Raw genomic sequence first — 26,769 nt, 5'->3', positions numbered from 1 at the left:
TCAATACCTTAACTTATTACTTCAGTATAGGTTTACGCCATAATACAATAAACTTAATATTCTCTACAACTGCTCTATTGTTTATTTTTTCTCACTTAAATACCTTAAATATAAAGTATTAAAGGTGCTGTCTGTGGATGCACAATATTAGATTTCTGCCAATAAACGATATTTGATCATTCATTTTAGCTGATACTGATACCGATACAATATATAATCTGGTTTACTCTAAAACTTCAGTCCTTTAAACATGCTTTAAAGTCACAGGATGAACTTTAAAACAAACTTCAGTCCTTAAAAATAGCTTAAGGAATAAGGATCACCAAAGAAAGACTTCAGCTGATGTAGGTCTGTTGATCCTATCTTAAACTCAACAAACTTATTTGTATACACTTACTTTATTAGGTACAGCTGTTCAATTGCTTGTTGACACAAATAGCTAATCAGCCAATCACATGGCAGCAACTAAATGCATTAAGGCATGTAGACGGGATCAAGACGACTTGCTGAATTTGAAAAACATGCATCAGAATGGGGAAGAAAAGGATGTTGATGCCTGACTGGCTGGTCTGAGTATTTCAGAAACTGCTGATCTGCTGGGATTTTCACGTACAACCATCTCTAGAGTCTACAGAGAATGGTCTGAAAAGGGAAAATATCCAGAGAGATGCAGTTGTGTGGACAAAAATGCCTTGTTGATGTCAGGGGTCAGAGGAGAATGGGCAGACTGATTTGAGATGATAGAAGGCAACAGAAACTCAAGTAATCACTCATTACAACAAAGGTATGCACAATACCACCTCTGAACGCACAAGACATTGAACTTTGAAGCAGATGGGCTACAGCTGCAGAAGACCACACCAGGTGCCACTCCTGTCACCTAAGAACAGGAAACTGAGGCTAAAATTCACACAGGCTCTCCAAAATTGGAAAAATGCTGCCTTGTTTAACGAGTCGATAGGGATGTCGATAGGGATGTCGATAAATGACAAGGATATAGAGAATTGCTTCATCATTTATCTCACTTACTAAAAAACAGTCGTACCAGTTAATATAAAGACACCAAGCCCAACTGGAAACTGCAACTGACGTGATGATTTTTTTATGGACCAACTGATTCATTCTAATAGAACAATTACTGACAGATAAATCAATATAGATTTTAAACAGAACTGTACTACTGCCTAACCTTGCAACACAGATGGAAACGCCTGTTTCGTGTTTGTCACTGGCAAATGCATCATGCAAAGCTCCCGTCTGAACCGTTTGGGCCCAGTTAGAAAGTGACAGGACCAATCAGCATCGAGGGGCAGTACTTTCAGGCTTGGCGGGGTCATCACGTAAGTAAGAAATGACAAGATGCCCTTGCAACTGTGGCAGACAACATTAGCGTGGATGCTGCTGAAGTGCTAGTTTTATCAGAACTTGATGAGATTTCTTCATTAAAAGAAGAACAAAAAAACAGGGTCGAGTTGTTTTCTTTTCAAAAATGACCAAAGTTGTGTACCTACATGTCTACAGTTGCCATGGAAATACAGAACATTCATCCAATCACCCTCTAAGTTTTTTTTCAAAGGCTCTGCCCTGTCCCAAACGCTGTCTATGAGAGGTTTTCCAGATAGATGTGTGAAACACATCCATCTGGCATGCCAGGTTAACTACTGCCCTGTTTCTTCCCAAATATTTCCCTTTTTCCTAATTTCAACCAATAAAATCCACATTAGCCACACTAAACCAATAATTAGATTTTTTAGCACAATAATTCTTCTTGTATGTGCATATTCAAAATAGTCCATCTATCTTTCCCTATATTTAAGTAATTTGCAAAGCCTAACAAGTCTTAAGCAGTCAAAGTGCACACTTAGCCAACAATGAAACTAACCATAAGCCAAAATAAACCAATAAATCTGATTTCCTGGATGTAAATCTTTATATATTATAAATAAGCATTTTTTACACTCATTTTAAAACTAGACAAATCATAAGCTTATTATCTTTTATGAATGTGTTCTTAAACAACAGTACAGCTTTTGTAAAGGCACTTATGTAACTTAGTGATCTTGTCTTTGAGGCCTATATGAACTCAGAACACATGACACACATGACAAAAAAAAGAAAAAGTCTTACATGTCAGGAAAAATTGATTTCCCAGTTTTTTATTGGCTGTCAGCTGCTAGATTCACTCAGCAGAAATGGCTCATTGTTCCCTGTTTTCCCTCAGATTTCATCCACTTTCTGTTCTTATATACCCACAGACACCCCCACCACCAGCTGAGCCTTAGTATATCGTTATGTGGGCTGCGGCAGTACTGGAATGACCCCTGCGTGCCCTCGGGGGAATAGTCAATTTCCATACAGATAGATCCAGAGCTAGACTGCACCTGTGCCCCTGGAAACCTCTGCAGGAATTGTATCAGATGGAGAAAAATTCTGATGCTTATTAGTGACTCACCCTCCTAAGAGACAGAGAGAAGAGGAGAAAGATACAGAGATGAGGGATAGATGAGGAGGACAAGAAAGAAATCAGGAAAAGACATGAGGGGACAGCAGGATGGATGATCGCATCTGTCTCTGTTTACCTTCTGCTGCATCACTGCCTCCATGTGCTGCTATGCAGGTCTTCATTAGTATGAGTCATCTATGATAAAGCACCAGTTCTTGGAAATATACCAAAACCTCTTTCCGTGTCAGTATGTCAGATGTTATGAGTAAGGAAAGGGAGAGTTCTTACACAGAAGCTTGCTTTTCTTTTATCTGAAATCAAAAGTTATTTGGGGTTAGCGTTTTTGAGCTGAGGTAGTCAAACTCTCTCTACTGCAGGAACTCTAATAAGACAGACTGTCTGCTGAGACTGCTGGAGGATGTGTGTGTTTGTGTGATCCACATTACACTGTGTGCAATATTGCGATCGCATTTGCTGTCAAATAATCCAACATTTTATCCTTGTGACTTTGACAGCTTAATTTGATACATCTCTGCTTTGCTAAAGACGGCTTCCCAAGAAGTCTTCTGGCAGCAAAATGTCTGCTTTTTTTTAAAAGGGCAGGAGGGGATCAACACTAAATCTGGCATTTGTGAGTCAATATATAATTAATGTAATTCACTCTGTTGCACCAGACTGTTCCTAAACTAAAGTGCTGCACAGGAAGCCGAAAGTCAAACAGAAAATACATACATGTCTTAGTAAGAATGTTTATATCCACTTTGAATATGAGAGCAGCTGTTGCCCTTCTCTTCTACATCTGGACGGCAACAACAATGTGTTTTATTTACAGTATAGTGTATTATATTATTTACAGTTGAAATCTCAGCTGTGTGATTCAATAAAGGAATTGATTTTATAACCAGGCATTTCACTGCCAGGACAAAAATAATGCATATAATCATTTTTAGTTTATACACTTTTATGTTTGTCTACTTTTCTTTTTTATAACAACTAAATGCACACAATTGTCTGTCCATGAGACTGAAACATGAAAATAAAGGTCCAAACACAAAACAAGTAGTTTACAGCAAAGTGAGTTTACTTAGCTGAATATAAATGACTCTTGCCCTGAAATGATTTGAACTCAAAAGGCAAAATTAGGGCAGCAGGAAGTCTTAAAGGTTTGTCTGTTTTTATCTCCTAAATGTTGTTATGCCTCTCTCTATTCATGTGTTCGTTCCTCCCTTTGCCCCTCCCTTCCCGCCTTTCTTCCAACCTCATAGCCTCTCGTCCTTGTTCCCTCCAGAGCAAGATGGTTAAATTATATGGAAATGTTTCACTTGATCAAGTTTAGAGTACAACAGAAGGCCACAAAGAACATTGCGCTAATTTTAACAATTCTTGGCAAGGCTTTGAGTTTCTGAGAGGTTAACAAAACCTGGAATCAGAGCATTTTCAGGTGAGGAAAAACCCCGTACCCCCTCTGAAGCGGTTATTTCTTCAAGAACTCTGTGTTTCAGCAGTAATGTGTGTCCGTGGGAGAATCGGCAGTGTATTTCAATCCTTTATACGGAGAAAATCAGTTATTGGAGAACAGTTTGCTCTGAATCAGCTGGGAGATATTTGCTGTGAGTGTGTCTCTGTGTGTAAAGCTGCGTTTGTGTTCTAACTTCCCAGCAGGCAAATTGGATTGCGCGGACGCTGCATGCCTTACTGAAAATAAGCTCAACCCGTGGTTTACCATGACTCAGTTTGTCATATGCGCTTGATTCACATGGCTGCACAGCATGGATGCTTTAAGTTTGTCTGTGTTTGGAACAGCCGGACCTACTTTACCTGATCAGATTATAGACTTGATTAAATAACTTGTACTTAAACTCAAGGTAGATAAGCTAATTTCTCTCTGAGAGAACAGAGAATTTAGAGTGAAATTGGTACACAAACATTAGATTTTAACTATTATTATAACTCATTATTTATGTGTCTCATGACTGTGTTTTTTCCATCAGGCCAGTATGAGTGGAGGAGTCAATGTGAAGTCAGCCCCTCGGGCTCCTACCTCGTCAGGGATCCCCCTCCCACACAGCTTGTTGCCCTCCTCTCCCAAAGCAGACACCCGCCGTCGGGCTTGTGACCTACCTAGGCCCTCAACGCAGACGCCCAAACACACACCCACTCACACTCCCACTCACACACCCTTGCACTCTCCTTCACTCTCCCGGCGGAGCTCCAGCATCCCTGGGCCTGTCTCCAGAGACTCAACCAGAGACTCTGGCCTGAAAAGTCAGCTCTTTAAGCGGACAGGAGCTCTACCTGCCCCCCAGGTGTCACGCTCTGCCTACAGCAGCCCATTAAACCAGCGAAGGGGGCTACCACCACACTCCAAAGACACTCTGGATCTAGCAAAAGCTTCACCTCATGTCCTCTCACAGCTACCACATGATGGAAATCATAACAGAAACACCTTCACCAATAAGAATCAACCATTGGGTAGCGGCAACAGCAACCTCCGTCCACCGCTCCAGTTCAGAAGAGGAGGCAATTCTAACAGTGTATCCATGGTAACGAGTGAGGTTGTGTCTAAAACTGAGGAAGAGAACCAGCAAATTCAGACCACCAGGTCAACCAACAGTAACCTTGCTCAGACAAGCTACCATCCTGCAGTCAGAGGCCACTGTGACTCCACCAGCCAATCAGACGAGGAGATGGGCACCCCTGAGGACAGCAGTCCTGCCTCCTCTCCAGGTCCCCTGCCACTGCCACCACTTACTTTCACCATGCCAGAAAAGTCTAAAATTGCTGTCAATGTGCAGGATCACATTGACAGCTTAGAGGAGGAGGAAGAGTCCACAGAGACGCTCACGCCCAAAGTCAACATGGCCACTGTGGCTCCCTTCAGCTACAGGTTAGTGCATTCAACACACAATGAACACAAATAAAATTAATACAACAGTTTATTAAAACACAACTGATACAACACTTCCTTAAAGGTATAATATGCCAAATGTTGTCACTGAAATGTCTACATTAATGACAAAAATGACTACTTCCATGTCATAAATATTTTTAGTGAAGTACTTGCATTAGATATCAAATATTTCAGTTTCCAATACAACTTTTCTGTACCGCCTGCTATGGATTCTGTTGCTCAAGCTCCCTCTATAACATGTGATGCCATTCCACCACCCTTGACCATAAAAAGGTTATGGTCCTACTAGACATTTCCAGGTCAAGCAAAGAACACACATGCTTCCCAGCTCTGCCAAGCTCCAGTGCTTACTCTCTATTTTGACCTGAGCACTCTATACAATAACAATGCACTCTATAAGGTGTATTTACTAAACAATAAACCACCATATTAATTTCATGAATGAAAGTCACATAATGAGGGAGAAAAGCTGTTAAAAATGAACATCCTGGTTAACACTACAAACACTCATAAAGCATTATGGTATCACTTGAAGCGGTAAAGCTACAATATGTAGATTTTTTTTCTCTCAAATGTCTATTAATTTAAAAAATGGCTGTGACTTTAGCTGATTTCCAACATTCCCTCAGGAATTTTTAACAATTACATTTTGTATAGGACTATGTTTATTAAAAACTGAACTCCATAAGATCTATTTATAAAAGAGTAAACCCGTGTTTAATTTCTCATAATGGGGAAGAAAAGCTGTTAAAAGGGGCCTTCCGGGTTTGCACTGCAAGTGATCCCAGGATGCTTTGTGAGTAGCATTTGAAAAAAGGGGGGACTCCTTACAGCTGTTCTCCCTCTTTATGTAAAATATATAAATTAATTAAAACATTGGTTTGCTGTTGAGTAAATACACTGTATGAAGTGCCATTTTCAAAGAAGAGTCCTCAAAAAGTAGACAGCTGAGATAGCCAGAGCTAAGCAGTGCTGGTGTTTGCTGGTCAGATTTTGTTTGTTTTGATTGAGAGCCTCCAGTGGTGGAATTTTGCGGTGTGATAATCAGGAAGGCCACTTTAAGCGGCTTTTCTCCCTCATGTAAATTTTATTGATAAAACCAAACAAGTGGTTTACTGTGTATTAGGTAGACCTTAAGGGGTGCAACTTAAAGTCCTCAATTTAAAATGGGAAGTAAGCAACAGGGCTTGGCAGATGTTGGCAGAGCTAAGCAACACGTCTCAGTGTTTCCCCTATGATGAAGTTGTAGCAGTGGAGGTGAAACGTGTGCCCCCCCACCCCCTTCACCAAATGTGTCGTTAAAGATGCATTATTTTTTCTTAAAAAATGCAGAAATATTAATAGTAAGGTTTTTATTTATTCTGTAGCATGTGCTTTTAAGATTTTCAAAGTAAAAAAACAACTGATTTGTGTGGGGTTTTTTTTTTCAGTTTGAATGAAATTTCCATGTTGTGATCAGCAGGGTCACTGTATTTATCAAAATACATGATATTTCTTTTTACATTCATCAGTAATCAGAGATAATGTACTTTTACCAAAGTTAAAGATTCGGGGCTTTTGAGAAAACATAAGGGGCATAGACCCCACAAGCCCCCCCCACCCATGGCTCCACCTCTGACTGATAAACTTATCCATCACACAGGATGCATATCGGGGAAACACTGCATCTTATCTTCTCATCTTTTGTTATTGTTTTGATTGAGAGCCTCCTGGTAGAATGAATGTAAAACTGTGATTTTAAGATTTCCATTATGAGCCCCATATTATAGAGGCCCATTGTAAAACAATTTTTCTATCATCTTATCACCATTTTAAGTTCTTCCTTCACACACATTTTGACATCCCCGCTGTATACTAAAACCCCAGAGGGTCTTTTAAGCCAATACTCTATCTTTTTTAGCAATACATGTGTGTGCAAGGATACACACACTTGCACTTGCTTGGTGTTTTCTGGAGCAGAGTTGATTGTTAAAGTGTCCTCTTGACCGCCTCTGGGCTGACTCAATGTATTGTCCTCTCTCACACACACATAGTCGCTCATGATGTGTGGGCTGAAAACAAGAGAAGTGAATCTGATTTTGTAAGTAACAAAAAGCAGTGTCACTGTGTATGATGTGTTTATGAGTGGTGTGTGTGGTAGCACTGTGGAAAAAATGTATCAAAGCAGAAAATGAAGTTTTCAGTACTTTAGATGATGAAAAATTCATGAAAGCTTTAATTCTTGAGCTTTTCTTACAATGCATTGTTTGCAGTGTTTTGTGAAATATGATTGATTTTTCTCTTCTGTAACTTGCATTGATGGAAATCAGTGTGACAAACCTGCTTGAAGTCATCAATTTACTTCTACCGTCATGCATAGCAGACCTTGTGTTTGATCGCATGTAAGATTAAGTGGTTTTCACATTTCCAGAGATGGGATGGTGATTTTTGTGATGTATTTACAGGGTCCAAGTGCTTGAGGGTGAATATTCGGTTGATGACCTGAGTGACTGCTCATCTGGATCCATAGAAGTCTGCTGTGATGACCTAACAGCAGGTAAGAGACGCTCACAAACAAAAACACTCACCATCGCTTCCTCCCTGTTTCGCCAAGTAGAGATGCTTCTCAAACTAAAGGTCATTAAAGCATACATAGTAGTGGAAAAATAACTGCTAAGTATTTGTTTGTTTTTACAAATATGTGACTGTACAGAAGCACCCTGATGGTGTTATCATCAAGCTGTTCAAATTGCTAAACTGACTATCAGTATTAGATTCTCAATACCACAGTGTAGGCTGTATTAAAGGCCAATATGAGTTCCAGTACTGGTATTGGTATCAGTAAGGGAACAAATGTGGACTCAGTCATTTAGGAACCTTGATTTTGTAATGAGTTATGCATGTTGCAGGAAAGAAAAGCCAGCAAGCCACCTTTGGGATCCCTTTCAAACCTTAATAGACTCTGTTAAGAGTCAGGGTCAACCATTCTCTATCTTATTGTATGTCTGTCACGCTCATGAGTAGAAAGCCATGGTTGTAAGTGGTGTAACTCTGTAAGTGTGTAGATGTGTGTGTAAATGTGTGTGTCAGCCTGGGGCTTTGCTGACTGCAGTGGTTCTTATATGAAGAGATGGAAAAAAGAGATGTGCTCATGATGCTAACATGAAGGAGGATGACAGGGGGTGATGTGGGTCAATAATGGGATGAAATGGGGCACTCCTCTACTCACTGCCAGCGTGTATCACATGAACATTGATTTCAGCTACATTCAAGAGCTGTACAGAAGTTTGAACTTTCATCCCCCCTTTCCTTCTCCACCACTACTCCTCATTACTCCTTTCCAGTTTCATTGACCTAAAAAAGCCACAGTCCCAGCATGACACCCCGCCCGCCCTGTCCCTTTGAGTAATGGTTAGCTCTGCACCCTCAGCTCTAGTCATGCATTGTGGTGGTCAGTGTGAGTAGAGGGATGTGGATGTGCCTCAGAGCTATGACTTTATCAGTGGGATTGTGAATCATCCTTTTTGATGTGGTGTTAGTTGGATGAGAGGGGATCAACTTTTCAGTCTAGAGTTTATTGAAAATAAATGGACAAAATCTCTCTTCGCTTTTTCAGATCTGCCTGTACAGTCAGAGTGTGTCTGGGCATGTTAAGTGCTATTCATTGTTCATCAGATTTCCTGCACATTTGGTTTAAAATAAGCAATAATACTGGGTTTTGTTTCCAGTGAAAGGGTTGAGGATTTGTGCAAATCATTGCCTTTTGTAACATCAGTCTCCTGAAAGTAGAGACAGAGTCAAAGATGCTGCTCTACAACGTTAGATTTTCACTTTAGAGTTAAGGAATAGAGACAAGGGTACAAAGAGAGGCACAATCCTCACACTGTTATGGGTTAGTTTCAGTTATCTTTTTCAAGTTTAACTATTTGGTTTCTGGGTAAAAAGCCCCCAAAATAAGCATATTTCCCGTCTGAGTTTTTGGGTTTATTTTAGCTCTATAGTGTGCTAAATTTTCAGATTTTTGCAGACTTCATATGGGTTTGATTTTGGTTATTTATTTTATTTTTTTATTGTAATGATATAATTTGATTAGCAGCTGTGGTTCCCTTTTTTCACTGTTATCTAAAAATAGTAAGGGCCTGATTGGTGTTTGGCTGTATGTAAGATTAATCCATAAACAGAAAATGATGTTTTCTGTACTTAAAATTAACACTTCCACAAATAAAATAATACCAGTATTCAGCAGCATCATGCAAGCTAAAATGCTAGAGGGAGGTGGCTAAGTTAGATTGATTAAGGCGGTCCTCCTCCAAAACAAAGCAATTGCATGGGCAGTTCTAGTTTGAATAGGCATGGCACTTGTAATGGTACTCTTGTATTTATAAGTGTAAAACGAGAATTTGCAGTCTGAATTCTGTGTATGTTGAATTAACTCTTTGAATGCTTACAATTTGTTCAATACATTCTCACTTTGATACTGGCTATTTCAGAAACTGCCATCTCTGCCTAATATGTTAAATCCAAGGGAGACAGCTGGGAGAGAAAGATGGAAAAGCCTGCAGAGAGACAGAATGATGATATCAAAAAACAAAATTTAAATGGATAAAATGGCCAATACAAAGATACACGCAATCTGCTAATCCAAAATGGAACAAATACATTAGTCATCCAGTATCTCTTCTGCTGCTAGTTAACTCTTTGTGATAAAATCAGCCCTGGCTACAGAATTAACCAAAGCAGCAAAAATCAATTTACTGTTCATAGAAATCATATCATACTCATCATGATATCAGCCAGGATATGCTTATCACTGTCAGGAAACATTAAATCGACTTCCTCTGTTACTGATCTAGCTTGTCAAATACAGTAGTCACCAGACTGGAGCTGTTTGCAAATAAAACCTTTTAAAAGCTTCTCAGCGGTTTCAGCCGGCTGGGTTGTGGAAAAGGGGGGATGGGAGCTCATGTTGGACCAGCCCCAGTCTTTAAAGGACTCTGACTGTCTCGGAACTGTGGTTGTGGCCTTGTAATTGGTCCCTGAAAGGCGTTAGAAACAGAACCGAGGTGTCTTAGATTCCTCTAAAGCTGCATTTACATGGAGGGTGGGCTGACACAGTAATAACTGTAATTTAGGGAGTTGAGGAAGGGAGGGAGGCAGAGAAGGATGGAAGAGAGAACGAATGAGAGGGGTGAGGGATGAAGAGAGGAACTGATAAGGTCAGTGGGTTGATAGATTTTCACTTTTTGCAAAGAGAAAATAAAACAGCAAATTTGTGCTCTTTGATGAAAGATTGGAGTTTTGAAAAATTTGCTGCTAAAGACAACAGTAGGGGTCGCTTACACAAATGAAATGTTTTCCTTATGTTAAAATTGACTCAGCTAGCATCTGCAGTAACATAATCAGCTCTTACGTCTTCTATCTGAGACTCTAATGAAGACCTGAACATTTAATGTGACTGTAGCACCATGTGGTCTTTCAATTAGACCGTGGACCTCCTGACCTTGTTGCTCTCTGGAGGGATCTTTTTGAGCTTGCACATAGTTGTGTATGTGTGCTGATGTATGCATGTGTGACAGTACGCAGATGGTGTTTGAAAGATAAATGTCATGTGTAGACTGTATACCATTTTTCATCTTCCCAGTGAGGGTATGGCCTTATAATCCCCACGGACTCTCTCTAAGTCAGTTAGCCCTCTCAGTCTCACATACAAATGCACTGCACTAAAGCCCGCTAAAAGGCTGATACTAACAAAAACTATTGTACAAGATGTGATTCAGTTACTATTTTTGGCAAAATATACTCCAACATGATGTGTTTCTTGAGGTTGAGCCAAGATTTTGTTTAGTGGCCTTGGGCCAGCTTCACTTTATTATAGTAAATGCATATTGGCTTCAGTACTCCAATTTTATTCTTGATATGGGATGATATGATGGTAGTGTATGCATTAATACTATAAAATGGTCAACAGCGCTTTGACACATTAACTATTGACAATCACAGGCTCTCTATCTATCTTTCTCGCCATTATAATTTAAAGCCTGTCTCTATAATGATCTGTATAAGCATGGTCAATTTCAGCATGGCATAGAAGAACAGTCTGCCATTGGTTGACAGCTCCTCACAAAGCTTTATAGGAAAACAATATGGCCATTTGCATTAAGGCTAGCAGCAGTAGATGATTGAAAATCGAGTAAAAAATGGATAAAAAGATGTTCAGTATCTGATCTACCGGTGTGGAGTTAATCCCTCAAAGTCTCTCAAAAGTCATCTGAGTTCCAGACTGGCTAGAAGCACATGAGGGCTACAAAGGCATTGATAGCATCAATGGAACAGCATAATGGCTAGCCTCAAGAGGAAAAACAAAGTTTTAAAGTTATTTTTTTTAATTTTATAAACTGCACTGCACTTTTACTTGAGTACAAACTTCTTGTACTTTTCCCATCTCTGTTGGCTACATAGTAGAGCATAGCAAGAGAATGAGCGGAGTCCCCCATCATGCCCTTGGGCAGAGTGTTTAGATGTACTTTATACGTGTTTAGTTGTGTTTAGATGTTGCCTGTTGTACAGTGATCCTTGCTGGGGTTCTTCTGCTCATGTTTCTGGTGAATTGTTGTTGTTTTTAATGTGAGACACATTTGCACCATGAGTTAGAGTTTCCGCCTGTGACTTAAGGTTGCATTCTTCATCAGTATGCATTGACTTCCAATGAGATTGACTCTCTGCTTTGTTCTTGCAAGAGGAGACCTACCTTGCCACAGATTTTTTAGAGTTACTGCCTTCATTTAGTAAAATATTTAACATTTACAATGTGTAAATTAACTTTATGTAGTGTGGACCAACATAGACACTTTAAAGTGTTAGATTTAACTCTATATGAGTTTAATTAACACTGTCAACTTTCCTGTATATTTTTCTCAACTGTAAAGGTGTGACTTTAACTTAAAAACCTGGGTGCAGATCTATTCTCATTGTTCTTGTCAGTAAGGAAAATTCATATTTTACAGTACATTTCATCAGTAGCTGCTTAGCACTTAAAGTAAATTTTAAACTAAATACTTTTTACTTTAACTTTTTTGGATTTATAGAAGAGTACTTTTACTTTTTCTTAACTTGATTTAAACCAAAATAACTGTACTTTTACTTGAGTACAATAGTCGTGTACTTTTTACACCTCTGCCTGTGTCACTTCTTGTCATATACAATAACACCAGGGTTTTAAACTAAATTGTATTGAATCGGTGTATAAACACAAGCACTTGCTGATACAAACACCTACATTTTCTGCAGATCAGACGTATTTCTGACTGGTATTGGAACTGTTGATTCTTACGCATTTAGGCAAATTAAAAATGTTTTGGCAAGGCAATTTAGGCATGAAACCTTTTCATTGCTGTGTGCCAAATAATAGTTTCAGTTATTTTCATTTTAAATGCAAAGTTTAAATGATAGGATCAAGCCAAAGTTGTCTCACAGAGGGATTTTTTTATTGACCTTCTCAAGCAGCAACCTTCATAGTTGAAAAATGTAGGCATCCTCAGCTGCACCTCTTTGTCATTTTCTAGTTTGACTGAAGAATAGTTTGAGACAGATGGCTGACATCACTCAGACTTCCTCTACTTACTAAGCGTATGTTTAGAAAAAAAGTTTTTATTGATTTTTATAATCACATTTCAAAGACAACAGTTGGCAAACAGCACGTCCCAGGTAATTGCATCCAAACCTCATCTGAGATAAGGCCATATACAGAGCAATTAGTCATTAAAAAGTACATAAAAATCAGAAAGGACAAAAAAGAGAAAAACAGAAAGCTGGTTTACGACCAATACACACTTCTTTACTATTAAAAAATGTCAGCAAACATCCCATATTTCCTCAAATATAATTCATCTGTCTTTACTGTAAAGTTTCAGCTACTTGAGGTGCAAAGTGTTAGCCATTTTCCCCATCTAGAAATCATAGTTGGGCATGATGTCTATCTTTTATACTCAGGAATAGTTTTTCAGACTACCATACCAAACAAAACGGCTCTTTTTGTACTGATTAACAGAAATCAAGGAGCTTGTAACACTGAGGATGGCTACAAGTGGATCAGATTTCCACTTTTCCCAGATGCAGTAGAAAAACAATGAAATATACTATGAAGACAATTTACTTCCTAACAAAAAGAATGTGATAACTGACTGTAGATGTGCATCAATTACAAAGAGTTGAAACATCAGTAAAAAAAAATATCTTTCCTTGAGTGGACTAGGTTTTTTAACCACTTTATACCCCATAGAAAAAATAAAGGAAGAATAATTTATGCTCAGTTCTTTTAGTATTGAGAAAGTGTTAGCAATTACAAAAATTAGATGAGTTCATTGATAGAACACTGTCACATTGTTCTGGGTATCCTTGCCTATGGAAGAATATTTGGGAACCCCCTTGTACCATTCACTTTTAGAACAGCTATAGTCGGCAGATCTTTTGTAATGAAAGTATGAAAGCAGCATCCCTTTAATGCCCCCACTCAGTCTGGTGAATAGCATTTTGATAACCCCTGCTGCATCAACTCTTAGAGAGTGCATAATCCTCTTTGGCCAATCTAATCAGAGAGACATATGCCGAGTTGGCGCCCGGACAGTGATGAGTGGTTTAGTAGCTTTGGGAAGATGATCAGACATAAGCGTGCTCTAGATTATGTTCTCACTCATCACTAGTGAGTGGGGCAGTAATCACTATTTAAGGTTTAATGTCATCCCCTACACTATGTTTGACCCTAACTTTGCCATGTTTAGAGTTCAGTAGACCAGTGCTGGAGCAGCTGAAGTCATGGCCCAGTTTTTTCTGCTTGGTAAAGAAATCATGGGTGTGGGAAAATTCATGTCTTAACCATGCACACATGCAAACACGCATGTAAATTAATGAGTAAAAATTCACAAAAACCCACAGGCAAGTTTACTGAGCTGCCAACTCCTCCTTTTCCTACAACTTTTTTATCCACCCAGGGACATTTCCTCACACTGTAGGAGGTGCACCGCAGTGTTGACATGATATAGAGTGAAGAGGAAGGGGGAGAGGCAGGAGTGAGAATGGGTGGATGAGTGCACAAACTTATGATCCATTTTGACCTCTTAGGGTGACTCCCAACCAAAGGAGTCAGGTTCTTGAGTCAGTCATGTGTATAACCTCTTCTTCTCTGAGTCTCTTCCCACACATATGGAAAGGGAGTCACTGAGACATCCATTTGTCAAATAAATAACTCATAGAGGATTAAAAAACACTCAAAATGAGCACATACTTGTAGGGTGAAGATTCCTGTCACTGCCATATCATAAGTTCACTTTAAAATGTGTACCTTATTTCTGCTCTTCTTTCTACTGACAGAAGCTCAGTACTACAAGTGAGCACAGCACACATACGCTGATGATATCCATTCCTGCATGCACACCACGCTGTAACCAGGCAACCAGCCACAGCAGCACAACATTATGGGATACCCCTGGGAAGTGTGCTGAGAATGTCAACACTGACTCATTTATAAGTGAACGTCTGCAAAGAACGATACCTTTTAAAACACGCAAATTCAGTCTTTTGACATACTTTTAATATTTCCCAGATGGCAGCCTGTGTTTTTTTTAGCTCTCAGCTGTGCATGATTCACAATGAGTGTGTGACATTTACCCCATGAGAGAATGGTGTTTTTGTTTGATTAGCATTTGTGCCTCCGGAATCAGGACTTTTGTGAGCGATACACTCATACTATTGCAATGGATAGCTTTTCAGAGCCTGAATTTCCCGAACGCTCAAGCCAGTGACTCATCTTCTACATCATCAGCTCTGAGTGAGACCACCAAAGAGAAAACATCCTCTGTCATTCACACGTACATTTTTGACTCACACTCAGAGGCTGCACATTGAATGTATAAGATCACATCGGTGTCTGAGTGTTTTGTGTGTAAACAGGACATTAATAGCTGTGGTATTGTGTTAGTGTGGCGAGTGTGTCACAGTCTGGTATTCATCCCCGTGTCCTGTGGACCCCATGCGTTAGAGTTTAAGCGAACATAGCGGTAGTGGCGAGGCTGTGAGGCAGGATATCCCCCCTCTGTCTTACAAGCTTCCTCTGCTCCTCTGGCACCCATTCAGAGATCCTTCCTCACTCCATCCTCCTCTTCCTCCTCCTTCTGCTCTCACTTTCTTCATCATTTTTCTTTCTTTCTGCATTATCAGTTCACATGCTTGCATTCTTACTCCTTTTTTCTCGCTGACAGCATCATAAGATTGCTTTTCTGCCATGGTGTCTCCTCTTTTCCCCTCTCAATACGATCACACTTTTTTCATCTTCTTGTATCAGTCACACTCTATCGCGTCACTTCACCACCCTCTTCACACCTGTTTAATCTTTAGAACAACTTTTTTGTTACTTAGACTCAGAAAGGCAAAACAAGAAGAGCAGTAGGTGAATGTGAGAATGTGTCCAAACTGCATAGTTGAAGCTTAACATGCTCTGATACAACTGCTTTCCTTTTCTCTCACAGTGCTTTTCCATTCAAAGCCAGCAGCCTCGTGCAACCTTGTAGACATGCATATAATTTACAACACAGCCTCACTGTGTGTGTCCAGCAGCTTCTTCACATGACTGCTCTGTGGAAATATAGAGGAGAATATGTTCATAACTATTTAGAGATGCTAGGTAAGACTACACAGTTAATCAAGATTATGATTAAATCACAATGTGTCCTACTGCAGAAGGTGTAATATTTCCTCAACCTGAAATGTGTGTTAAGATACCAGCCCACTACAATTCTTGCAGCAGAGATGCTATTTTTAGAATAGTTTACAACACATGCTGCTTTTCTTCAAAATGAGAATGACATGGAGATTACTATTACCTTCAATACCACAATTCATTTCAAATTTGCAATATGAGTAAAAATAACCACATTTACATGTTTTTTCAGAACTGTTTAACCCATGTTAAATCTTTCTAATAATGTTTAGGTCAGTTTATTAAGCCCCCAATTAGTATTACAATGGGACAGTGCCATGAAATCAGCATAACATCTAAAACTAGAAAAGCAGACCTCCGTGATTAGCCCTATCTCCCAATCAAAAAGAATCCTTTAAAAAAATCCCTGGATCCGGTTGGTGATTCAAATCACTCCCAAAATCTAATCAGTTCTTCCTTATGCCATTTCTGACATTTCCTGAAAATTTCATCAAAATCCATCCATAACTTTTTGAGTTATGTTGCTAACAACCTAACAAGCAAACCAATTAACAAACCAATCACATAACCTCCTTGGCAGAGGTAATTACAACATTAACAGAAAATTAAATGCATTACTGTGACTAGGGATGAGCACTGAAAACCGTTACCAACGTGGCACCGATGCAGACATCTCATATTTCTGTCTACCAAACTAAATTAAAAAAAAATAAACTTTCCGTGCTGCATTTCAGTATCACTCCACTCTAACGCTCACTCTCAAAGCAGGGGTGAATCTAGACTTTTTGTTTGGGGGGTTCAGGCCCTGATTAGTGCAGGGGGAAATTAAGTTTGTATACACAGAAACAACAAATCATCCTGTATTATTATGAAATGTAACTTGATGGTTCAAATGTACTTCAAAATACTTACATGAAATAAAACAACTGACAAATACTGTAAGTAGATTAAAATTGTTTAGTGACATTTGCAAGTTCTTGTAGGAATAAGACATTTAAAAGACTAAAAAATGTGTCATTAGAACATTTTGTGAAGAGTAGAGGGTGGAATTGTTTGAAAATATAAATTTATCAGAGTTGGGTAAGGTTTTATTAATTGATTTTATGAATTTGTTCATAGTAGATTTAGATTTATTATATTGCTCAGTTTGAAGCACAAAGTTGCCTTTCAATCATAAAAGTATTTTCAGTGCCATTGACTATTACCATTTTTTCCCTTCTAAAAGTTTCAATTCAGGCAACGTTACCATTTTTAAAGTATCAATATATAGCAAAGGTATTGAAAAAAACCCAATGATACCCAACCTTAACTACAACAAAACAAAAGGACAGCTTCTAAAAAAATTATAGTATGTGTTTCATGCATTAACGTCAGAAAACAGCCAGTGCTGAAAATTAGCACTTTGCTATAAACACTTACAGCAGTGCATCTGGGACCTGTGTATGATTAAATGTCATAGCATCTATATTACTGTGTGTCCATGTCAAATAAATGCTAAATAGATAAATAAAAATAAAAATGATTTCTTGCTTGTGTTTATTGAAAAAAAAAAAGAAATAGGATGAGGAACATAAAAAATCACAGCTTATTTTCCCAAATTGTTGATCCCTGATGCTAGGACAAATATACTCATGCAAAGTACAGACACCAGCCTGCCTGTCCGTCTGTCTGTTTCAATCTAACCATGTATCCTTGTCTCTTTCTCTGTGTACCGTACTACCACTTACCTTTGCTTAACAGTTTCTTTATGAGTGTATGCGGAGCTGTTTTGCTATGATCGAGGCAAATTTCAGCTCTAACCCTTGCGGTCAGCTTCACTCACACAAACGCACACCAGTGACGTACTGAACGTGTGAGTCTCCTCTGCTATGAATGTGTAGGCTAATACTGAGCACTGGCACTCATCACACTCTGAAACTGCCGGCTTCTCTGAAGTCAGGCCAGATTGCTCAGGTCAGTCAGACTCCCTGCACAGACAACATGCTGTATGTGCATGGAGGTAGAAAAAGAGTGAGATTATATGTTTACATCAGCCATATATTAAAGTGATTAGCCTGTGGAGCCAGAGAGACGAGTACTGGAACAAACAAGTGGCTGTGTGCTGCCAACACACTCTCTACCTTTGTGTGTGCGTGCTTTCAAGAGTACTGATGCGTGCCTTTGCCCTAAGTGCATCTCAGCACAACACAGACCAGCCTTGTACGTGGTCACACTCGTTTAACTTACCTTAATCCCTCATCAGGGAGATATAAGAGCTGACGTACAGCACCTATTAGCCTTAAATTACACCTCTTACCCCCCTACTGGTCTGCCACCAGCCCCTAGAGCCCTCCATAACTGTCAGCACACAGCGCTGGCCTCAGTGTGGCATTACCACCTTAACATTGGCTCTTTATTAAAGCTAGCTGCTTCTAATTAATGGCTTCTGCCTTTACACAATAAAAAGTGTATGAGTTTCTGTGTTTTTGCCTGCTACTGCGCTCTGACACTCAGTCAAGGCCAGATAGATGTTAGCCTGTCGGGAAATGTGCCCTATTAATTCTTTAAGGTGTGTCGTTGTCACTTTTGGGTTGAACTGGCTCCAACTTCGCTACTGCAGAAAATGTAGCAGTTTAGAAAGTATCCCTATGATACAGTATGGAGTTTGAGCAAACAGGACACAGTTTGTTTTCCCTCTGGTTAAGTGTCAACCAATTTATGCAAATGTAACGGAAAATGGGCATTAGCCCAGCAGCCTGCTTGTTTTAATACTTCTCCTAACAGTTTGGGATGTGATAACATCATGGCTGCAGGCACTGCTACTTGTATATAAGAGAGAGTGAAGTGCACTAACGGTAATACACCATGGGCATAAACACTGACTCCACCATTTAAGCTACCTGGATGGGTTGCATTAAAACACAAAAACATATTCTACAGCAAACAGGTTTATTGATCGTTAATGTTAGATTAAAGCTTTATTTTATGCTCTGTCATCATGACTCACGCTAATGGAAATAAAGATAGATGAGATTTTATTCATCCATCTCTGTTAATGTCCCTCTCTTATCGGATCTTTATCAGGCAGTGTGTGCTATGTGGAAATAAAGAAATCGATTCTGTTGGTATTATTACAAAGGAATCAGCTTAAACAAAAGAAGAACACAGTGAAGCTAAGAGGTAAAGGCTTGGATGAAAAATAGTCAGAGATTCTCTATCTTGGTTTGATGGGATAATGTACTTAAACATGCCAGAGCTAACTCAGTCCCTGGATTGGAGCTTTGTCTTTTCTGAGACTGTCTCATCAATGTGACACACTCATAGAGACAAGCCCTCACACACGTACTGATACACATTCAGGGGAGGGAAATATAGATAGCACTCATTCACAAACCCACACATGCACACGTGTGTGCGTTTTAAACCCAAGAGGTATCCTATTAATCCTGCAGAGGGGCGAATACAACTGTGATTAATCTATACCCAACAAATTTAATAGCCTGTGCATCTCTATTAGCTGGATGTGGGGGATGGGTGACGTACTGTAAGTCTGGAGGAAATGAGAAAATGAGCAATGTACATGAATGGAGAAGTATGGTGCTGGTAGGAGGGGGTGTGATGATCATTTGAGGTCTGCTGGCTGCTAATTGAACCATAATTAGTGGCTGACCTCTCCCACCGTGTATTAGGGGACTGATAAATGTGTGTCCTGTTCTCCTCTTCTAAGCTGATCCCACAGTCACGGCTGTTTTCAGAGAATTAGAAGCAGCTTAATCATGGGTGGGCCTCTCATGATTAGGGCATATAAGAAAATCAGAATGTAAATGGATGAATAGAGCAGATAATGTGATTATGAGTGATTGGATGTGCATGTGTGAGTGCAGGTTTTTTTTTCATTGGCTGGCAGTATTTAACGACAAGGATCATTCAATCACATACAGCTGAACCTCAATTCTTTGCTTCTGTCTTTACTGCTATTTTTTGTCTTTCTGTATTTTTCCTCTCTGTGTCTTTCTTCTTCATAACACAGCATCTGCGGTGTGTGTTTGAGAGAGAGGGAATAGAGAGGATCGGCTGGTGAATCGGCCAGTGGGAGTAGAGATAGCGGAAGACAACAAGAAAGGAGGGAAGGGGAGGGTGAATGAGCCAACGGGGGTTGAGTGAGCAAACCAGCGAGTGAGGCAGAGGTAGAGGGAGGAGAGAAAGAGGAGGAGGAGGGGGGTGGATGTTGCTGCTGCTGCTGGTGCTGCGACTGTTTCTCCTGTCAGTCGGCTGCTGCTTGCCTGGCGAGCGGGGAGGGAAATACAGAGCGAGAGAACAGCAACGAGGAAGACTGAGAAAGAGAAAGAGGCTGTTTTAATTTTTTCAAACAGTGCTATTGTGGCACAAGGAGCTGCAGACACAGTGTGAGAGAGTGGATTTAGGTGCTGGACTCAAATCTGCAGATCCATGGATTTCCAGAAGTGAGTACGGATGATTGCTTCTGCCACCTTACTAACCCACTCATCATTTAAAACACAGGGGTGAAACCACAGGCTCACACAGGAGGAGTCTGCCTCAGTCTGGAACCCGTGGAAACAGAGAGGCAAAGCAAAGCTGACACTCCTGACATTTCTACACCTTTCTTTTTTCCTTTTTCTCCATCCATTTCTCTCTGTCTGCCTGTATGTGTTTCAGTGTGTCACTGATGCTGTTGCTTGGCTCTCTGCAGGAGGGATGCTGGAGGCTAATGTGGCTAACATTAGCATGACGGCTAAGCCCAGAGAGCTGGACCTGAGGTCCTCTGCTGCTGTCTCCTGCCAGGAAACTCCAGCCCAGGCCATGGCCTCTAGGAAGTCCTCAGCCAAGCCATCCGCCCTGCCCCAGGGACCCTCACGTCCCTCTGGGGGATCAGAGCTCAAGGTCTACCGGCCCACCTCTGGATCTATACCTATACCAGTCCCCAATCCGTCAGGGCTCCGCAAGCAGCGATCACTTAGCAACCTGTGTGTGCTCACTGACGCTGAGAAGAAGCTACACCTTTACCAATCCCCCCGCTGGAATGACGATGCCAGCCGGCCTGGCACTGGCAGTGGCACAAACAAGTCAGGCCAGACTAAGACAGTTCATGCTGGGGGTGGGAGACCTCCACTTTCCAGGACCTTGTCAAAGTCAGAACAGTCTCTTTTCCAGGGAAAGCCCAAGTCTTTCTGCTCTCCTTCAGTAACTTCTAATGTGAGTAAGCCGAGTAGGATCCCTGCACCTGGTAAACCACGAGGACCTTATGCTGAGGTCAAGCCCATCAGTAAGGCCCCTGAAGCAGGTCAGAGTTCAGACTTAGACCCTGCAGACAAACCTAGTAAAGCTAACTCCAATGGAGCTGGGAATACTGTTACTAATGGCAAGAAACTAGGGGAGAAGGGGAGACCTGCAGCTCCGCCAACAGAGGAGAAGACAGAGAAGAAGGGGATAGAGGGAGAAGATGATAAGGGCTTTCTGAAGGTGGATCCAGAGCTAGTGGTGACTGTTTTGGGTGACCTGGAGCAGCTTCTCTTCAGCCAAATGCTCGGTGAGTCTGCTAATTTACCAAAACCATGTATGAAAGCATACAGACTGAAGCACCTGCAACACTTAAATTGGCTGTACTTCAGTATACACTTGGTCAATAAGTCAGCAACGGTTGCTTGTTGATTTTGAGGACACCATATATCAAAAACATTCTCTCCTCCTTTATCCACACCCAAACCGCTCGCCTATGTTCTCTCTGTAGCTCCAGCATCAACAGTGAATTTTAAATGAGGCTCTATTGCAGCAGAGCATAATGTCAGTGTGCTTTTCACAACTGAGAGCCCTCGCTCTGTAGCTCACAATTCCCTTCTGTTTACATCCCTGTAACATTCGAATATGCTCTTTTGATATGTGGAAATAGACGTATGTATCTGTGAAAGAGACTGTGGGTGTTTACTATCATTGCATGCTCCATGTAATAGCTGAATAAGCAGTTCTAGAGGGCTGACATTGTTTTGCTGTTGCTTCGTTTGCTAGCACTGGAGTGTTTTGTCCTAGTCTTATATGACCCACTACCACACTGAGCTAGATATATATTCAAAAATAGATATCACCTCAATCCTCCCACTTAAATCTCCAACTCACTGTTTTTTCTGTCACTCTGCAAGCCTGTTAGCACATAAGCATATGTTAAAACTGAGAGCAGCCCACACGTATTCAAATGCAACAATGTGTAGGATAGTTCTGAGTGCAGACTGCATGTTTCATGTTAATACTGCAGCCTCAGCATCTTCTGGCTTGCACCAAAATCATCCATTCGTTAATAAAGGCCGTGTGAGTTGGACTGGTGGGGTGTGTGTATTTTCAGTCAGTAAATAAAGCGGCTGCATATTGAGTCAGGCTCCGGTCACAGTGGGCCACATATTTAGCCTTGCACCACTCCCTCACCCCCTCCTTCCCTCTTCCCCCTCCAGCTCCATTGATCCTCAGGCCACTGACAGATGGTCACCATCCACCCCTTCACCCCCTCCTTCACTTTGCCCTGTTACCGGGGGCAACGTGTAGGAGGAGAGTGGGGAATCTGAGGGGGTGGTGGCATGGGCAGGTAGTCAACGGGCTATCATCCTAAAACAGACTTGCACACATTGTTGATGAAAGTACTGGGATTTGTAGTTTTAGTGATGGGGCTATATTTAAGAGTGATGACCGAGTGTGTGACTAATAGGTCAAATCTGCACTTAAAATCCATTATTCATGGAAGCATACGCATACTCCCTTCATGTCTGTGTTTTCCTCTCCATCTATTACTTATTCTCTTTCCATCCCTCCCTCTTGGCAGCAGCAGATAGCATCAGAGAGTGACAGAGATGGAGGGAGAGAACAAAGTAGTGGGTCGTTCTATCTAGCTTGATGTGAGGAAATCATTTTCCAGCCGTCATCAAACCTCTCTCTGTCTTCTTCCTCTCTCCTCATTTCCTCTTTTTCTCCTCTCCAGCTCACCTCCTGCAGCACAACCCAAAATCACAGCTTGTCTGACCTTGTGTGTGAGTGTGTGTCGATGTGTTGTGTATCTGTGTGTGACCTTGGTTCAGACATCGCTGTAGTGTTGATGGCCACACCTACCCAAGGCAGCCAGGTAGGGAGGAGTGAGTGAGGATAGAAAAATGTAGATGGAGGCAGAGTAGTAGAAAGAACAGGAGATCTGATAGGGAAATCACAGGGTAACTCATGATATGATACAATACAGTACAATAGAATCTATATGATACAATCGATACAACTCAATATAATACGAGCAATACAGTTTGAAACAATTCAATAGATACGGTACAGTACAATCTGCAAAACAATCATATATTTAGTCATCATAATATCTGAAACTGAAGGATGCAAAGGTCCTTAAAAAGGAAAAATACTGGATGAATTAAATGTATTTACTACTGTTTTGTGCCAGTTTTGCCTCTTATTACATTTCATCAAGATGAATCAGGAAGTACAATAGGATTGAATGTGTTTTTTTGCCATTCTACAGACAGTACAACCAAATTTGAAGAAGTATTGATGTGATGAGGGAAATTTCTAGGTAAATCTGTTAAGATCACCATTTTTTTTATTGACAGTATTATGGTGTATTATGGCCACTATAATAGATAAAACAAACAGAGGATCCATTATTTTTTTCAGAAAAAAATTGACAATTTTTGAGAATATATATAGCTGTAATTTTATGAGAAATCAAGTTCATTATTTTCAAGTTTGAAAGTTCTAAAATTACAAGACAAAAGTCACAGTTTTTGAGTTCAAAGAGTCATACATTTTGACTGTTGAAGCGTAAAAGTTTCAAGTTTCTAGAGTCATAGACTAAAGGCAGTCATACATTTATTAAAATTTCAGTTTTTTCTTGACAATAAACAGATCATCTTTATGTCTTCATATCAGGCCCAAATACCCCATCACATGACGGCGGTACAATAATTGTTTCACCAGTGCCAAGACTATGACTTATTTCTGTATCAATAATGTGTCTCAGCCCATAAACAGGTGAAGAGATTAACGAATACTAGAGAAACAAGGTAAGACCAAAGTAAAATATTTTTAACACCCTGATGACCTAAATTTAGACCCAGGTACCCATGTGATCAGGTGTTTGTTTGGGTCATTACAGACAACCCCAACCTGCCAGAGCTTTATCATAGGACAGCAGGTGTGCGGGATAGTAGTATCAGTAAACTACACTTTTACATGTGTCTGTTAGAAAGAGGTTAATTGTATCTCGCCCTGCAGCTTGTGTCTGTGGGCTCATCTTTTATCGTATCTGTTCCTCCATTTCCGATGGGACGCACAGCTAATTGGTTTCTGCTCTGTGCACTCTGTCATAGGAAGACAGATTATAGATGTTCAATGAATCACTCCCAGGGAAACACCCCTTCTTTACCCATATACAGTCCCTTTTTTCTCTTCATCTGCTTCTTCATATTATAAAGATGCTATTTATTGTACTGAATGTTACTATATCATGATGACCTCAATATCCCTAAGAGACTACTTGTTAGCTCTGTTGGCTACAGAGAGTAAAATACGTGCCCGAGTCTTGAACTTGTTTTATTGTGTGACATGTTGCAGCATGCACTGTGACACTGTCCTTTTGAGGTTAGCCTACAGTTGTAGGCAAAGATAATGGACAGTACCACTGAGGTCTGATCAAAAGCCAAGACTATCAGCTATGCATCCAAAAGAGTTAACCTCTCTCACGAAGTCAATGAAGAAGAGACAGAGAAAGAAAGAACCCAGGGAATTTCAAGATTAGTGCCTGTATCTTACTTTATGTTGATCTTGTGAGGTGATTTAGGATTAATGTCAGAGTTATCCGTTTTTTCTGTAATCGTACATACTTGTTTTACCACTGAGTGATTATAAGCTTTCTCTAAATTGGATTTAGAGAATTACTTGTGTGCCCATGGACTTGGAGCAGTAATTCCCCCAAACACAGCATGTTTTTTACTATATCTTGTTAACAGCATTAGCATCATACAAGCAGAGAATGATAAAGTCTGTAAATTCTGTTTGTAAAATAAGCTGACCTGAAAAGGCACCTTGTAAAGCAGCTACTGCATAGGCTGCCAGGGTAATCTAAAGCAGTGAACCTCAGATGTGTGCCACTAATGACACCTCCCAGTTCCATCCAGCACCCATAATGAGGAGTATGTGAAAGAGTAAGCTCCCTACAGCAGTGGCCTGTCTCAGCATGGGGGCAGGCTTGGTTTTAAAGGGGGACCCACTCTAAAGTCACAAGAAAGCATTGGTTGGGATTAGGCCTTTCATGAAGACAGAGAAGATTCAGCCTCCATTTCACTAATCATGGATCTATCACCCTGGAAAAGGCCAGCCATAAAGGCTAAAATGAATTAAAGATTAAAGCCCAAAGGACATCTGTTTGGTTGGAGATTTGGGGGAATTTTACTCCGAAGAGGATCAGATAGAGAAAATAGTTTTAGGCTAAAAGATTGAAGAAGCTGTGTGGTTTTGGTGTTGGCTCAGCTGATAGTAGAAATTGGGTGACTGTGTCACTTTCATGTGACTACAAAGACCCAAATGCAACCCTGTCACACTAGAGAGCTTATAGAAGTAGCCTTGACTACCAGCCTCCTTGTTATTTTAGCGTGACATTGTGCCACGTTGTGTTTGTGTGTGGGTATGTTTGTGTGGTTGATGCTTATTCTAACATCCTTGTCAGCTGTCTGTGGAACAATAAACCCTGCAGAAAAATCGACAAAGCCTAAAAAGAAGCACATGCACACACACACAGGCAAACACAGACACATGCACAATCCTTTTCAAGTGAACTTAGCAGCGCTGCAGGAAATAACAACAAAGCGCTGCAGCTTTAAACGTCCAAAGCAAGCATGCACATTGAATATGTGCCAAATTCAGTCACTGATATCTGCTCCTCTCCTGCATTCATCCTTTTTGGGGTGACAGGGTATTTTTCATACTCAGGCCCTTCTTTGTAAACACAGTGCTGAGTCTCTAATGTGATGCGGGTGCGAAGGGAGTGGCCGATTCCACCCTAGGCTTTGCTGACTGAAGGATTCGGGGCAGTCATCCTCCCAATCGAGGAGGTGGTGACAAGCCGAATAAACACAAACGCCTAGGGAAAGTGAGGAATAAAGCATCCCCACGTTACTCTCTCTCTTTCACTCTCTCACTCTCTTTGCTCCTCGTTCTATCTCTCAGCTCTGATGTGAGTTGACAGGTAGCAGTGTTCTGTCACCCATCAGACAGCAGGGAGGATATTTCTGGTGCAAGTGTTCAGAAGGAGGACAGCGGACGTCTTTTTAGTGGGACAGAGATTTTGTCTATTCATAGAAAGGAAACATGTTTGTGAATAAGGATGGTCTTATGATTATGCACTTTTATCCTCATTGTTGTTGTGAGTTTGTTTACAATGCTCTCTGGTCAGTCTCTAAAGACTTAATGCAGGAGCCATTGCATTAGCGCTGTCTGCTTCCTGCCATCCGCCTCCTAAATCATGTTAGTACTCTCTCTGCTGTTTTGTCTCATTAGCTCTTATGCAACAAACACACAACATGCCGTCTGTCAATTAAAACAAGTAAGTTACTATACCTTTACAACTGTGTTATTTTAAGTATGTGCTGTTTCTTTCAAAGCCATCAGTTTAACAGAGGAAGGGCTTTATTGTTCCTTATTTTTATTGATGTTTGAAAGATTTAAGTGCTTATTGATGAAGCTGCAGCACTC

At 40.5% G+C, this 26,769-nt stretch overlaps 1 protein-coding gene across 8 annotated transcripts in view; it reads left to right on the top strand.

Annotated features, from left to right (window-relative positions):
- Positions 1–26,769, top strand: part of LOC121518066 (neuron navigator 1-like) — a 121,510-nt gene that overhangs the window by 21,179 nt on the left and 73,562 nt on the right. For 5 of the 8 annotated variants that reach the window (XM_041800256.1, XM_041800257.1, XM_041800258.1 and 2 more), the window contains 3 exons: positions 4,435–5,330; positions 7,799–7,890; positions 20,735–21,571. In XM_041800256.1, the coding sequence (XP_041656190.1) occupies positions 4,441–5,330; positions 7,799–7,890; positions 20,735–21,571 (1,819 nt within the window). In that variant the 5' untranslated portion in view covers positions 4,435–4,440. Of the gene's footprint in view, positions 1–4,434; positions 5,331–7,798; positions 7,891–20,307; positions 20,487–20,734; positions 21,572–26,586; positions 26,621–26,769 lie in introns of those variants that run through there. The other 3 variants (XM_041800260.1, XM_041800261.1, XM_041800262.1) reach the window with 3 other exon arrangements.

Source organism: Cheilinus undulatus, linkage group 11 (assembly GCF_018320785.1).
Source record: "Cheilinus undulatus linkage group 11, ASM1832078v1, whole genome shotgun sequence".
In the NCBI taxonomy this organism is placed as follows: Eukaryota; Metazoa; Chordata; class Actinopteri; order Labriformes; family Labridae; genus Cheilinus; species Cheilinus undulatus.
The sequence above is the reverse complement of the archived record's forward strand: the minus strand, read 5'-3'. Positions and strand labels throughout refer to the sequence as shown.